The 13703-nt window shown below is 39.2% G+C and overlaps 1 protein-coding gene across 2 annotated transcripts; it reads right to left on the minus strand.

Annotated features, from left to right (window-relative positions):
* Nucleotides 1-1773: 1773 nt before the first annotated feature.
* On the minus strand, nucleotides 1774-13497 carry LOC139940455 (DNA nucleotidylexotransferase-like). 2 transcript variants are annotated; one of them, XM_071936718.1, is made up of 10 exons: nucleotides 13319-13497; nucleotides 11040-11241; nucleotides 10611-10718; nucleotides 9836-10021; nucleotides 8663-8734; nucleotides 8109-8232; nucleotides 7568-7694; nucleotides 5443-5605; nucleotides 4384-5016; nucleotides 1774-3224 (listed from the first exon to the last, which is right to left on the minus strand). In XM_071936718.1, the coding sequence occupies exons 1-10, from the start codon at nucleotides 13495-13497 to the stop codon at nucleotides 3138-3140; spliced, it is 1881 nt and encodes a 626-aa protein (XP_071792819.1). In that variant the 3' UTR covers nucleotides 1774-3137. The 2 variants fall into 2 exon arrangements, with proteins under 2 accessions (XP_071792819.1, XP_071792818.1); XM_071936717.1 differs by having other exon boundaries at nucleotides 7568-7700.
* Nucleotides 13498-13703: the final 206 nt, after the last annotated feature.

Consider the following 13703-nt stretch of genomic DNA (forward strand, 5'->3'; position numbering starts at 1 on the left):
CTTGTCATTTTTCTAATTTATTTTTAGCCAAAAAATAATAAAAAATAAGCTTGATTTACCTCTGTGATTTTTTTCAATTTGTTTTTGCAAAAATTTGAGAAAAGTCAAGGTTGTGATTCTTTCAAAATTTTGGAGCAAAAATTTTAGAAAAAAATGCTCGACTTGTGATGTTTTAAATTTTTGCAAAAATTTCAGAAAAATCATGCTGGACTTAGCCCTTTTTTTTTTGTTAGCTAAAACTTGGGAAAATTTATGCAGGAGTTGCGACTCTTTCATTTTTTGCAAACATTTGATAGAAATCATGCTGGAATTACCTACCCCCTTGTGATAATTTCAATTTTATTTGCCCAAATTTGAATAAAATCATGCTGGACTTACTTTTTTTTTTTTTTTTTTCCCCTAAAACTTTAGAAAAATCATGCTAGTTTTAATTTTTTCAATTCCTTTTGCAAATTTTAATAAAACCATACTGAACTAGGCCCCTTCTGATATTTCAATTTTCTTGCCGAAATTTGAATAAATAATACTTGACTTGGCCCCATGTGATTTTGTCAATGTTTTGCCCAAAAATTGAGAATAATCATGCTAGACTTCCAATTCTTTCAATTTATTTTTACAATAATTTAATAATTTGAGAGAACAAAGCTGGACTTACCTCTTGTGATTTTTTTAATTTTCGAAAAATTTCAGAAAAATCATGCTAGACTTAGCCCTTTTGATTTTTTTATTTATTTGGCTAAAATTTTGGAAAAATCATGCAGGACTTGCGATTCTTTCAATTTTTTGCAAACATTTGAGAGAAAAATGCGGATGTGATTTTTCTCAATTTTGGGCCCAAATTTGAGGGAAAAAATGCTGGAATGACCCCTTGTGATAATTTCAATTTTTTGCCCAAATTTGAAAATAATCAAGCTGGACTTACACCCCTTGTGCATTTTTTTTGCCCAAATTTGAGGAAAATCATGCTGGACTTACCCCTTGTAATTAATTTTCAATTTTTTTCCCCCAAATTTGAATTAAAATCATACTGGACTTGACCCCTTGTGATATTTCAATTTTCTTGCCAAAATTTGAATAAATAATACTGGACTTGGCCCCTTGTGATTTTTTCAATCTTTTGCCAAAAAATTGAAAACAATCGAGAAAAATCATGCTGGACTTGCGATTCTTTCAATATTTTGCAATAATTTTAGAGAACAAAGCTCTTGTGACTTTTTAAATTTTTGCGAAAATTTCAGATAAAATCATGCTGGACTAAGCCCTTGTGATTTTTTTTTTATTTCTACTAAAATTTGAGAAAAAATCATGCTGGACTTACCCCTTGTGATTTTCTAAAATGCTGGACTTACCCCTCTTGATGTTTTCAAGTTTGTGCAAAAATTTGAGAGAAATCATGCAGGACGTGGTAATTCATGCTGGACTTACCCCATGTGTTATTTTATTTTTTCCCAGAAAATTGAGAAAAAAAAATGCAGGACTTGCCCCCGGTGTCCTTTTGTTGTTTTTATTCACAAAATTTGATAAAAAATGCTGGACCCCCTTGTTATGTTTTGGCAAAAATTTGAGAAAAATCATGATGGACTTGCCCCTTGTGTTATTGTCATTTTATTTCTAGCCAAAATTTGATAAAAATGCTGGACTTGCCCCTTGTGATACTTTAAAATTTATGCCCAAACATGAGAAAAATGCTGGACTTACCCTTACTGATTTTTTCAATTTTTGTAACAAAATCAAACTGTTTTAATATTGACTATTCTGAATGACCCTCTTACACCAAACACTGCAGAAATGTGTTCAGACTGTTCTGGTTCCTTTAGAAGGGGAAAATTAAAGGGCTTCGTATTCTTACATAGACTTTGCATAAGATTAATTTTATTCAAAAAAAGTTCACCATATCTACAATTCTTCTCATTTTTCAAAAAAATATATATAGATTTTGATACATTACTTTAAAGTTAGATAAAGAATTGCCAGCATTCAACCAGAACACTTTAATTATTGGTTGCTAAATTAGTTTGCAAAACTAAATTCATTGATATATGTTCATATATTTCATTGTATGAGAAAATTCATGAACTTCTTGAAGGTAAAGACAACGGTTCCTGGGGGAAGGTCTTTCCCCAAGACATAGCTTTTCTAAGGATTTAAATCGTTCAAGACTTTTTCAACGTCCCCTTGAGTTTTCAAATTTCGTCTTGAAAGAAGTAAAAACAATCACCAACGGGAGAAAGAATTAGTCCGTAGTTTTGTTTTTGTTTCTGAAGATACAGAAAGTACAAGCACTAGAAAAAGGATGCCTGCAGATCATTTTAAACCATAGAGTTACATATAAGAACTAGAGGGTGCACTGGCCTATATACACGCCCCGGCATGCGCACAGGCGGCCATTTTCTAAGTTGAACAAACAGGCATTGCTTAGCGTGTGTTTGTGCGGCCGTTTTGTAAGTTGACAAAACAGCATCGCATCAGCGTTCAATAAACACAAACTCCAATGTGTACTTCGTATTCAACGCGCGTATATAACATTGCGGTCCCGTCGCGTTTGTGCAAGAAGCATCACCAGCGCGCCCTCTAGTTCTTATATATATAACCCTATATTTTAAACAATTCTCCCATTTGTCAAATTTAACCCCCTATTCCCTCAAACCATCTAGCTCTCGCAAAATCACCTGTTTTATCGTTCAATTGCATTTCTTATGGCCGAAAACTAAAATTTCTGAGATGACTTTGCATCTTTGAGGAGCTTCTGTAATTACTTAACAGTCAAGTACAATACTTAACAAAGCAAAAAACATAAATAATAGTACACTTGCGAGTGAAGCCATGTATTAAATCTCTGTTGAGGGAGTGTTGGCTTTCCCCTGCAAACGAGCAGAGTATACCGTTTGAAATGTCGAGATTAAACCGGCTCTTTTCAGAGCCATCACCTCCTCAAAAGAGACATGGTTGTACCTGTAAGTGTACTATTATTTATATTTTATCCTCTTCTCCACACCATGCAAAGCTTCAGACATCACTAACATTAAACTATTCTTGCATAAACCATCAAAGAAAAACTAGTTCAGTGCCGCTCCTGGATTCCAGTAATCAGTGGAGCCAGTTCGTATGATGTTGACCTGGTTGTGGAATTATGAAAGTCAGCAGTTGCGGTCACGTGGTTCTCTGTAATCCAGCTTCAGGTGCTCAAATATCTCCTTTTGGTTCTTCGCAAGAAGAAATTTATTCTGGATGGCAGAGAAGTATTAAAAAAAACATTCATAAATACCTCAGACAATTTCGCTATTCATATTGGTGGAGAGCGCGTCACGTGGGTGTGTATAAACCTTTGTTTATGACCAGTAAAAAGTGTTGAAACATGGGCATGACACGCGAGCTTGCACCCGTGATTAAATAGACAGTTTCTTCATTCCTATTGGTCGAGAGCAACTGCCGGGACAGTTGTGCCACATCACGCGATACGTGCGACGCGCACATCATTCCCTTATAAGGAGTTGTTTACCCGATCGGGCCAGGGGCTTTCCCATTTCATAGCTAGAGGGGTGTTGTGTTGAAAGAAATCATTGAAAAATTATAATTTTTGCATTTATTTTACTTTTTGACCAAAAAGTGTTGATGTTTTTTGACCGAAAAGGTATTTATGAATGGGAATCAAAGTGTGTTGAATCGGTTTTCAACTAGTGGTTTAAACCTGCCGTGGCCTGGTTCTTGATAATTTACCTCAACTTCGTCTCGGTAAAATTATCAAGAACAAGGCCTCGTTGGGCTTAAACCACTAGTTGAAAACCTCTTCACCACACATTGATTCCCTTATTTAATGAATAGATATTCATTTAAAGGCAGTGGACACTATTGGTAATTACTCAAAATAATTATTGGCATAAAACTTTTCTTGGTGTCGAGTAATGGGGAGAGGTTGATGGTATAAAACATTGTGAGAAACAGCTCCCTCTGAAGTGCCATAGTTTTTAAGAAAGAATTAATTTTCCACGAATCTGATTTAGAGACCTCAGATTTAGAACTTGAGGTCTCGAAATCAATCATCTAAACGCACACAACTTCGTGTGACAAGGGTTATTTTTCTTTCATTATTATCTCGCAACTTTGATGACCGATTGGGCTCAAATTTTCACAAGTTTGTGAAGGCTAGTCTTTGACAATTACCAATAGTGTCCACTGCTTTTAATTCAACGCACAGGCTCTATGAGGACAATGTACAGGGCACCACAGCAAAAGCACAAGGCACCAGGGCAATTGCTTGGGGTGCAGTGAGTCCTTTCTCAAGGACTATTTCAAAATAAGTGCAACACAAAACTTAATTTGAACTGGGAGCCCCTCTTCAACAAAACTCTGAAATAAAACCCCAAAATAACGAAGGAGACTTACGTTGACTTTGTCGAACAACCCATGGCTCGTCAGTGTCATGTTCATCTCCTTATTTGCATAATCCCGGATTGATCGGTTGAACATCCGCGAACCGATCCAACCCATAAGGGCATAAGCGTACTGACTCTGCGGCGTAATGATAAAATCAACGCGCCGAGCAACCCAATCGCTCCTGGTCAATCCTCCATCCAAGTCTCTGTCTCTGCAGCTTTGCTCACTGTCACGAGGCGTTATCGTCGTAACATCATCACTGGGTATTTTTATGTCAGTCTGTCGAGCGCCTGCCAGGGAATCAGCGTTCCTAAACTGTAGACCACTTTCTCCCTCCCTGGCTCCTCTCTCCTCTGATACCCCAACTGATGAGCAAAGCCTCGTCTCAACATCATCTCCGCTTCTTTTCGTCATACCCATCACAACTACATCCCCCAGCGCATCAACCACTCTCCCCGCTCTATCAACAGTTTGAGGTTCGGCTGCAGTCACTCCCTCCTCATCACTTTCTGAATCAGAGTCCTTACATCCTGCTCTATGTTGCCTTAGCTTGGAATCCTTCGCTCCATTTTTAAGATGTTTTGGTAGTCGGAAAATACTGAAGCACCGTTCGAAATGGTCCATGGTTAGATTGCGTCTCACCTAAATAAGGAGATACAATTTTTACAGAGCTTATGCATTGACGTCATCAAGCAACCATGTTAGAGGTAAAAAGAACATCTATGTATAAAGTTCTGAAACCAGAAAAATCACAAGAAATCACGCGTTATTCGGAGTGTTTGGGACTGATGTAGCCTTCACTCAAGGACAGCTTCGTAGAGCCATATCCCAAGCGACTGAAAGATGAGACCCTGCAAGTGAGAGGGGAAGCCAAGAGGGCCTTTTCCAACTTGTTTTTGACTTCAAATGATTTTCACTATATCTCAATATTGGCTACCCTTACAGGCCCTCATTGCTTTGCCACTTAACTCGCTCCCGTGGTCTCCGTTCCAGTCGTTCCGCTGCTCTACTAAGCTGTCCAAGCCACGAAGGCCAAAATAAAAGGCTAGGACTGGTGAGGCTTCTAACCTGTCTTATGGCTGCCTCACTGTACGAGCTATTTTGTACATCAGTATACTCCAAAAGTTGGCTCTTCTGTAGAGAGTTGAGGATCATGGCTAAGAGACCCTTCTCTTTTCCCTCCATTGGATGTGAGATGAGAAGGTCTACATCATGCCCAGTCTCCTTGCCCCTTATGATTCATAAATCAAAGACAAACAGCTTTAATTCTTTAACACTCATACATTGTTCATTTTAAGGCACTGGACACTATTGGTTATTACTCAAAATAATTGGTAGCATAAACACTTACATGGCAACAAGCAATGGAGAGCTGTTGACATTAAGAAACGGCTCCCCCTGAAGTAGCACACTTTTTGAGAAAGAGGTAATTTCTCGCGTAAATATTAAAAGACTTTGAGACTATAGCCTATTTAAGGCATCTGAAAGCACACAAACTTTTGCAACTAGTGTGGTTTTTCTTTTATAATAAATTCCCTTGCAACTCGATGACCAATTGAGTCCACATTTTCAAATGTTTGTTGTTTGAAGCATACTCCATGGATACACCAAGTGAGAATACTGGTCTTTGACATTTACCAAACGTGTCTAGTGCCTTTCATAGATTGAATTTTTTTTTTTTTTTAATTCACGATACATCATCCTAAAAACAGCTGTAAATATGTACAAAGCACTTTCGAACACATACCCACAAAACATAACAGACCCACTTGATCTCAGCATGCCATACCGACGAGGGCCTCCGCACGAAGTGTTACGTAAAATATACATCAACATGCAGTTAACAAGACCTTCTCACCTGGACCCAAATGCTTGAACTTGCTTTTTTTTTTTTCTTTTTTTTTTTATGCAAGTCACCCAAAACAAGGCTAAAAGCCACTCTAGGTTAAGGGCTACAAGGAAAAAAACATGCAGAAACTCAGTGGAGCTGAAGGTAGAGTTGACATTCCTCTTAAAAGATGGAAGATCATAGGATGAAGGGAAACATACACCAGGCAAGGAGTTCCAAAGAGATGCAGTACGAGGGAAAAAGCTACTGGAGTAGCTCTTTGTTCTACATCTTGGCACAGCCACAGTATAAAGTAGAACAAGCAGAAAGCCTGGTCTCGCGCTCAAACACCCTGACAGGAGGAACCAGGTTGGATAGACTGGTGGAACATTTACCATGGAAATATCTGTAAAACAGGCAGAGGCTGGCTACAGACCTTCTAGGGGTTGTAGTGTAGATCCTAACTCTTCTCCAACCAGGTTTATAATACGCTTCTGCACTCGATCCAGTAAAGATAAAAGGCAGGCAGAAGCTCCAGCCCAAATATGGCAACAGTGCTCCATGAGGGGATGTATAGTTGTCTTGTACAGGTAGAGAGTAGCCTCAGGAGGTAAGAACTTCCGAGCTCGAAACAGACAACCTACTCGCATGGAAGCACTCCTGGCTACCTCTCAACATTCAGACTTGCATTTCTGTTCATCAATTCAAACAGAAACTCAATGTCCCTGTTCTTGACTATGTTCTTTGCTGGATTTACTGCCCTCAACTATTGGAAAATGCGCTTTATAAATGCTGTTGTGATACTGCTCCTCAGAACATTATCAGTACGTACAATTCACTCAGAACAAAGACTCACGGAAGAAGATTTGTTGTTTACTTCTTCTGCATGCAGTCTATTGATCTATACATAAGGCTTTTCACATAGTAGTGCACCCTTAGGTGCCCAAGATAAGAGTAACTCATTTACTTTCCCCATCCCACTTTTATTTCCCTTCAACTCCTTAAAGGCAGTGCTCAAATTTTCACAGGTTTGTTATTTTATGCATATGTTGAGATACACCAACTGTGAAGGCTAGTCTTTGACAATTACCAATAGTGTCCACTGTCTTTAAGGAGTGCTCATTCCTGGAATGAGACAAAAACCACATCATTGAGTCCAGGTAGGTCACTGACCACTGACCTCCACACCCACCAGAGTATTCCAGCATGATTCCAGGAATGCCCACTCTCACCACAATGACCTTCTCTCAACCAGGCTCTGGGTGAAAGTTCGGACATGAATACACATTGTAAAAATGACATCACAAATGCTTTTATTAAAGCATATCAACAGTGACTGTATGGGCACACCTTGATTCAACTTACCTACTGAATCCACCAGTAATTGTGACTGTAGTCCCTGGCAATATCTTTTCTGCTTCCGCAGCAACAATCTGCTGAATGACGTCAGCTTCCTGTCTGCTCACAGGTGTGTTAATATCATCATACAAATCTATACCTAGGAAGTAGAAAGGAAACATTTTGAGAGATTTCAAATTTCTTGTGGATGTTTATTATTGAATCCTGCAGTCGATTTCACAAAACGCTAGGATTAATCCTATCTCGAGTTAGGACGAGTAACTCGCCCCATCTTAGATGGGTCTAATTCGTCATAACATCTATGGATACGTAACTGAACTCGTCCTAAGTCCTAAGATTAATCCAAAGTTAGGAAGAGTTTGGTGAAATCACCAGCTGGGTGGTCGGGTTGGTGAAGTGGTATCTTTTCTCACCTTCCATCTCTAGGACCCCGGTCCGAATCAAGCTGGGGGCACTATATGTGGAATGGGTTTTCAATCCCTACTTTATTGCATTGGTTTTCACTGGAATAATTCTTTACAATTTCTTAAATGTCAAGAAGATTTACCGTATCTCTGCTCAGTTGTCAAGGTGACACGCGGACATCGTTTAACATCATCAAGTGTCCTCAACTTCATATCGTACCATTTCCTGCCGGTTGCAGCACCGCAACCAAACACACCAGTGAAAATCTGTTTGAAAGACGAGAAGTAAAAAAAAAAGAAACAAAAGCTTAGAAAGTTCAATATATCAGATTGGTTCAGCGGTTTCCTGAAATAGTGTACGGATTGTACACTTGTGAATAGGATTTGAAACTTTGCAAGTAGGGAGCCTAATTAGGTGAGGTTTGCAGTAGCACTATGTGTAAATATCTTTGAGTCAAGTTGGTTTTGGACACTGTTTTAAATTTGGACAACCAGTTTTACCTGTCTTTCACATGTAAGTGAAAATTTTCAAAACCCAGTTTTTAAGTTTCCAGCAATTTTTGACACCCATTTATCAAATCTTGACTACAGCTTTGTCTACAGCGTTATCAGAACTTGTCAGGATCGATTTGGTTTGTAACTTGAAAGCAGAATGTTACAGCTTCATATGGTGGCCTTGCAGGGGGGACATTTTTACCTTCATGGTCTTGAACCATTCGTCATCTAAGATGCCTTCCACCTCCGGTGAGAATCCTTCCTCAAGAATCTCCTGAAGAAAAACAAAAAACATAAGTCCCACTAAGAAATTTACCATTTTAAAAGTCTTGGCATGTGGAATGGAACAGCATCCAGCCGTAATAGTCCGGGTGGATTACACGACTAGTCTTATCCCGAGTTAGACGAGTTACTCGTCCTAACTTAGGACCAGCCTAACGATTTTCAGATCTCCTAAGACTAGTCCTAAGTTAGGACTAGTCCTAACTCTTTATGAAATCGACCCCTGGCTGCCCGATTTCTAAAACGTTTACGCAACTGTGTATGTTCTTTTGCGCATCATCAATTGCCTAAAGGAAGGGTTATTAGTTTTTAGTTTTTTTATTGTTGGGTTTTTTCAAAGTAATGCTGATTTATTAAAACAATTAACAAGAAAGATACAATGCAAGAAACATGTGACAGTTTCAGCTGGATACAGTGTCTACTATCCGAGAAAAAAAGAGAGAAAAAAACTGTCCCCAAAGAATTCATGCATGAATCATTTCTCAGAATCAACTTTTTGTTAATTGGTGTTTGAAGCTTTGCATTGTGTGAAGAATAACAGTAACTATAAATAAAAAATATGAATAGTAGACTTGCGGGTACAACCATGTGTAAAATCTCTTTTGAGGGAGTGTGTAAAATCTCTTTTGAGGGAGTGTGTAAAACCTCTTTTGAGGGAGTGTGTAAAACCTCTTTTGAGGGAGTGTTGGCTCTGAAAAGAGCCAGTTTGGTCTTGATGTTTTTAACAGTATACTCTGCGAAGATGAGCAGAGTATACTGTTAAAAACGTTGAGACAAAACCGGCTCTATTTATATTTATAGCAAATAGCTTACTACCATTACCATCTTTCAACCAAGTAAACAGAAATCACACAATTTGTTTCAGTGTCATTACAAAAAGTGTGCCCGTACTTATAAGTTGTGTAACACTAACACAATAAATCTGTGCGAGTGGACTGATGCAGTTGTATAAAGTTTTTTGAGATTGGCTATCAAATGGACTCTTGCATTTGCACTCAAAGGTTCACTGTGAAAGTAAACCAAATTCTTTAAAAAGAGAGCAAAATCTCATGATTTATAATTGTTTTCACAAAACCATTTTTTTTTTTTTTACCTGGATAAGTCTCTTGCAGTGTTTCCCACCCTTAAGATCGTTCAAGTTTTCCACTTCACGCATGCTCCTGACTGGCCTTGGCAGGGCTTTGAGGGCAGCAGACGCCTTGCGGAAAGCAAGTGCCCTGGAGGAATTCTGGTCGCCACCAAGGAAGTCTGCTTGTTTCTCAAGGGTCTCCAACGCATCCTGCAAGAGATTATCACAACCATCACCATTCACATCTTTTCTCACCTTCCACCTCTGGGACGCCGGTTTGAATCGTGCTGTGGATTAGGTTTTCAGTCCATAACTGCTGGTGTTGTTTTCCCTGGAATCATTCTCTTGGGTTTTTCTCCCACACCAAAACTGAAACTTCCTTCTTTCCTTCCCTGATACTTCAAGAGGAAACGGAGGCAAGTTGCCCCTGGTCAATGCTATTTGTAACCCTAAAATGTTCCAATAGAAATTCACAATTCCCTCACAGAGGTAAGCTTACAAAGAGGTGCTCTTTGCAAAGGAGAAAACATCTCACAACCCTTTTTGATGTACGGAGGGCGTGATAGGAGTGTACTGTTTGGTTTGGGTGTAAACACACAAATTTACCCAAACCTTATAGTGTCCGCCATATCTCAAAATGGCTTATTGCCATTGCCCTTTCAAAACAGAGCATCAGGCCTGCCACTAAATGTAGAAGAACAATTGGTTACACCCTATGTTTGGACATCCCTATGTTAAGACGTCAGTAGTCACACTCACAGCATATTTATGTACACAAAATGAGTAGAGGTTTTCTTACAGTGAGTTTCTTGTTGTGATGATACAATGGTGTTCTTCTCTGACAGCTGAACTTGGCATCTTGATACTCTGCCTTTGTGGGTGCTGGGCACGAGGGTAAGGACGTCACCTGGGGAGAATAACCAAATTGTTCATATTTTCTGTTTTCTCATCTGGGGGTCAGCTCCTTTTTACTGTGTTTTCTTTGCATCTTAGGGGATACGACTTTTTGTTTCAGATTTCAAAAACTAAATCACACGGGAAAGTGGCTGGGCAAATTTTTTAATGACTTGGGGTTGAACAAAGAAAAACTGTGCTGGATAGATGGTGGTTGGTGGATTGTTGGCACATTTCCAAAGGTCGTTGGTTCAAACCCACTCTCACCAAGAGCTGATGGAACGTACCCGCTAACAATGATAGTAACACTTAAAATTCTATAGATTTTGAATACCTTTTTGTCTGTCTCTTTCAGCTGGTGTTCCTGCGTTACCTCAACTGGTGCCCCTTCCTCCATGCAAGACGAGAACCAGCGCATGGAAACAATCTCTGCATTCTCCAACAGGAGACCGACGTTCACATCGGTTGATCGTTCCAAAATCTCTAAAACTTCCTCTCTTGTCTCAAGCTCGGAAACTATGTGGGTGACTGACTCGCTGTGAAAGCAAAAAAAAATTGTTTAAAGGACTGTCTCTGTCTACTCCTAGAACTATGAGGTTTGTTTCGCTATCGTCTTCGTGGAGACGATTTGTATGACTCTATAGCCAGCTGTTGTCTTTATTTTATTCAAAATGTTTGTTTTGACATTTAAGAAATTACCATGGTAATTTGCAAAAAATTAAATAAAAAGTGTGAATAATTATTGGCTTTCAAATATGATTTAACATTTATAATAAAGCAAATAAAAGAACAGTGATAATTTAATCATCAAGCCGATGTTTATATTTTAATATTAATAACAATATTGATACGAGGGTTAAAAAAAATGCTCCAAATATATTAGAAAATGATATAAGGCACATGGCCTCTGTATTTTTTTCCCAAAATGCTCAGCAGAATATTCAATCACATGATTTGATCATCGTGAATTGTAAACTAAAAAAATGTTTGATGAAACTTTTTCAGCAGGCAATTTGTTTTTATATGGCCCGAACATTATCACACATTTTTGTACTTTGTAGAAATGCCTAAGCCTGAGTTTGATACCCAAACTTTTTGCATTTGCAAGTAGTGCAACCATGGAGGTAGAAATGGTGTACTCCTAGAACTATTTCGGTTTCGTCCGGCTATCGTCTCCCGCTATTTCAGTTTCGTCCGGCTATCATCTCCCGCTATTTCGGTTTCATCCGGCTATCGTCTCCCGTTACGGGAGACGATAGCCGGACGAAACCTAAATAGTTCTAGGTGTAGAAATGGTGCAACTAACAAGTGCTAGTGGAGCCTTACACATTTCTAAGTTTTGGTCAAGGGAGAGGAGACTATTTGCTTGGCAAGTCAAACCTCAAACATTTTATCGAGGGACTGTTTACATCAGGCACAGAGAGGTCACAGATTTGCCTTGATTTTAGGGACACCTTGATTGAAAACAGGACGTCCTTAGACCTTACGATAAAGAGCCAGCGCAACACCAGAGATTGACTTCCAAACCAGCCCCACTGTTGTGGCAAGGCCTAGCTAGCTAGCCGCCTAGATACACTCCGCCCCTACCCCTCGCGACACAGTCACACCATGGAGGAAGAACCCACACGAATACCGGACACTTCGGCACCTTGCAAAGTTGGCACCTGCAAAGTCGGCACCTTGCAAACTCGGCACCTTGCACACTCGGCACCCACTCGGCACAAAGAATGTCGGCACCAAACAAACTCGGCACCAGCCTTTTTTTGACTAACAAACTCGGCACCAAGCGAAAAATTAATATCACCTCGAAGAGTCAAGTGGTTACAAATAAAGTAATGTGCGTGTACTTACACAATAAAAAATGGTTTTGTAGTTTTAATAGTAGCTTTGTAAACTATGTTAATTCACTATATCTATGGGTGATGAAAATTCCAAACTTTACCATTCGGCCCGCATGTGCCGTGGTTTAGTCAACAAGTATATAGGCGGCATACCTCCATGGTCGGTAAAAGTGCGGTGCCATTTTCTTATGATTTTGGCTCTGAACAATTTAATAAGGTTAAGGTTGATAATTTCCAACGGATTTTTGCCTCTACACAGAGCGTGATTTGCCTAAAACGGCACTAGCCGGATAATTTCCCGATGGCTCCGTTTGTGCGTGATATGGTTTTTTTTACGATAATCATATTCCAATTATATTTGCAATGTTTTTACTAATAACTTTATAACAGAATCAAGCTTTTTATGGGACTATGATGGTGGGACTGATTAACATAAAAATGAGGTCTACCACACAATGTGAAAATCGAACTTTTTCAACTGGGTGCCGAGTTTGTATTTGTACATGTGCCGAGTTTGTGGGTGCCGAGTTTGCAAGGTGCCGAAGTTGTGTGTGCCGAGTTTGCAAGGTGCCGAGTTTGCAGGTGCCGAGTTTGCAAGGTGCTGAAGTGACCGGTACCCACCCACACCATACCATGCACACAGACAGTGCACACACACTGTCACTGAGTGTCAGTGTCACTGACCATGGAGGAATATCTAATTTATTCCTCACTGACTGACCATCCATGCCATGCTATGCTAACACACGGACGCGCAACTGACTTTACTTACTCTAATTTTTCACACACTGGGAAGCCATTTTTTCCTGCTAATTTCTTTAGATGCTCGAGACGTATACGCTGTATTTTTCTATCGACAATAAATATGGAAATTTCTGGAAACTTTATAGGAAACACAATACTCTCTTTTATTACACCGACAACTTTGCGTCGCTTCATGGGCGCAGCCATCTTTGTTCTAGATCCAAATCTCGTGTGTTTTGGGCAGTAAGTTCTTTAGGCTATTTATAATTAACAATTTCATTTTTGTAGCAATCATTTACAAAAATTGTTAATTTAATTTAATAGATATACTGTATTTGTATTGTGTAAAAGCTTGTTGATTTAATTTATTCTATTTAATGTTCTATTTTTCGACGTTCTCGCGAGACTTTGAG

The sequence above is a fragment of the Asterias amurensis genome, chromosome 8 (genome assembly GCF_032118995.1).
Source record: "Asterias amurensis chromosome 8, ASM3211899v1".
Lineage (NCBI taxonomy): Eukaryota > Metazoa > Echinodermata > Asteroidea > Forcipulatida > Asteriidae > Asterias > Asterias amurensis.

Bases quoted from the DNA above. Each gene is read 5' to 3' on its own strand.
- LOC139940455 (XM_071936717.1), bottom strand. From the start codon at position 13,497: ATGGCTGCGCCCATGAAGCGACGCAAAGTTGTCGGTGTAATAAAAGAG. The intron at 7,701-8,108 runs GTAAATCTTCTT...TCTACTTCCTAG, and splicing joins GACAACTGAGCAGAGATACG to GTATAGATTTGTATGATGAT. The intron at 5,606-7,567 runs GTAAGTTGAATC...ATGAATCATAAG, and splicing joins ATTACTGGTGGATTCAGTAG to GGGCAAGGAGACTGGGCATG.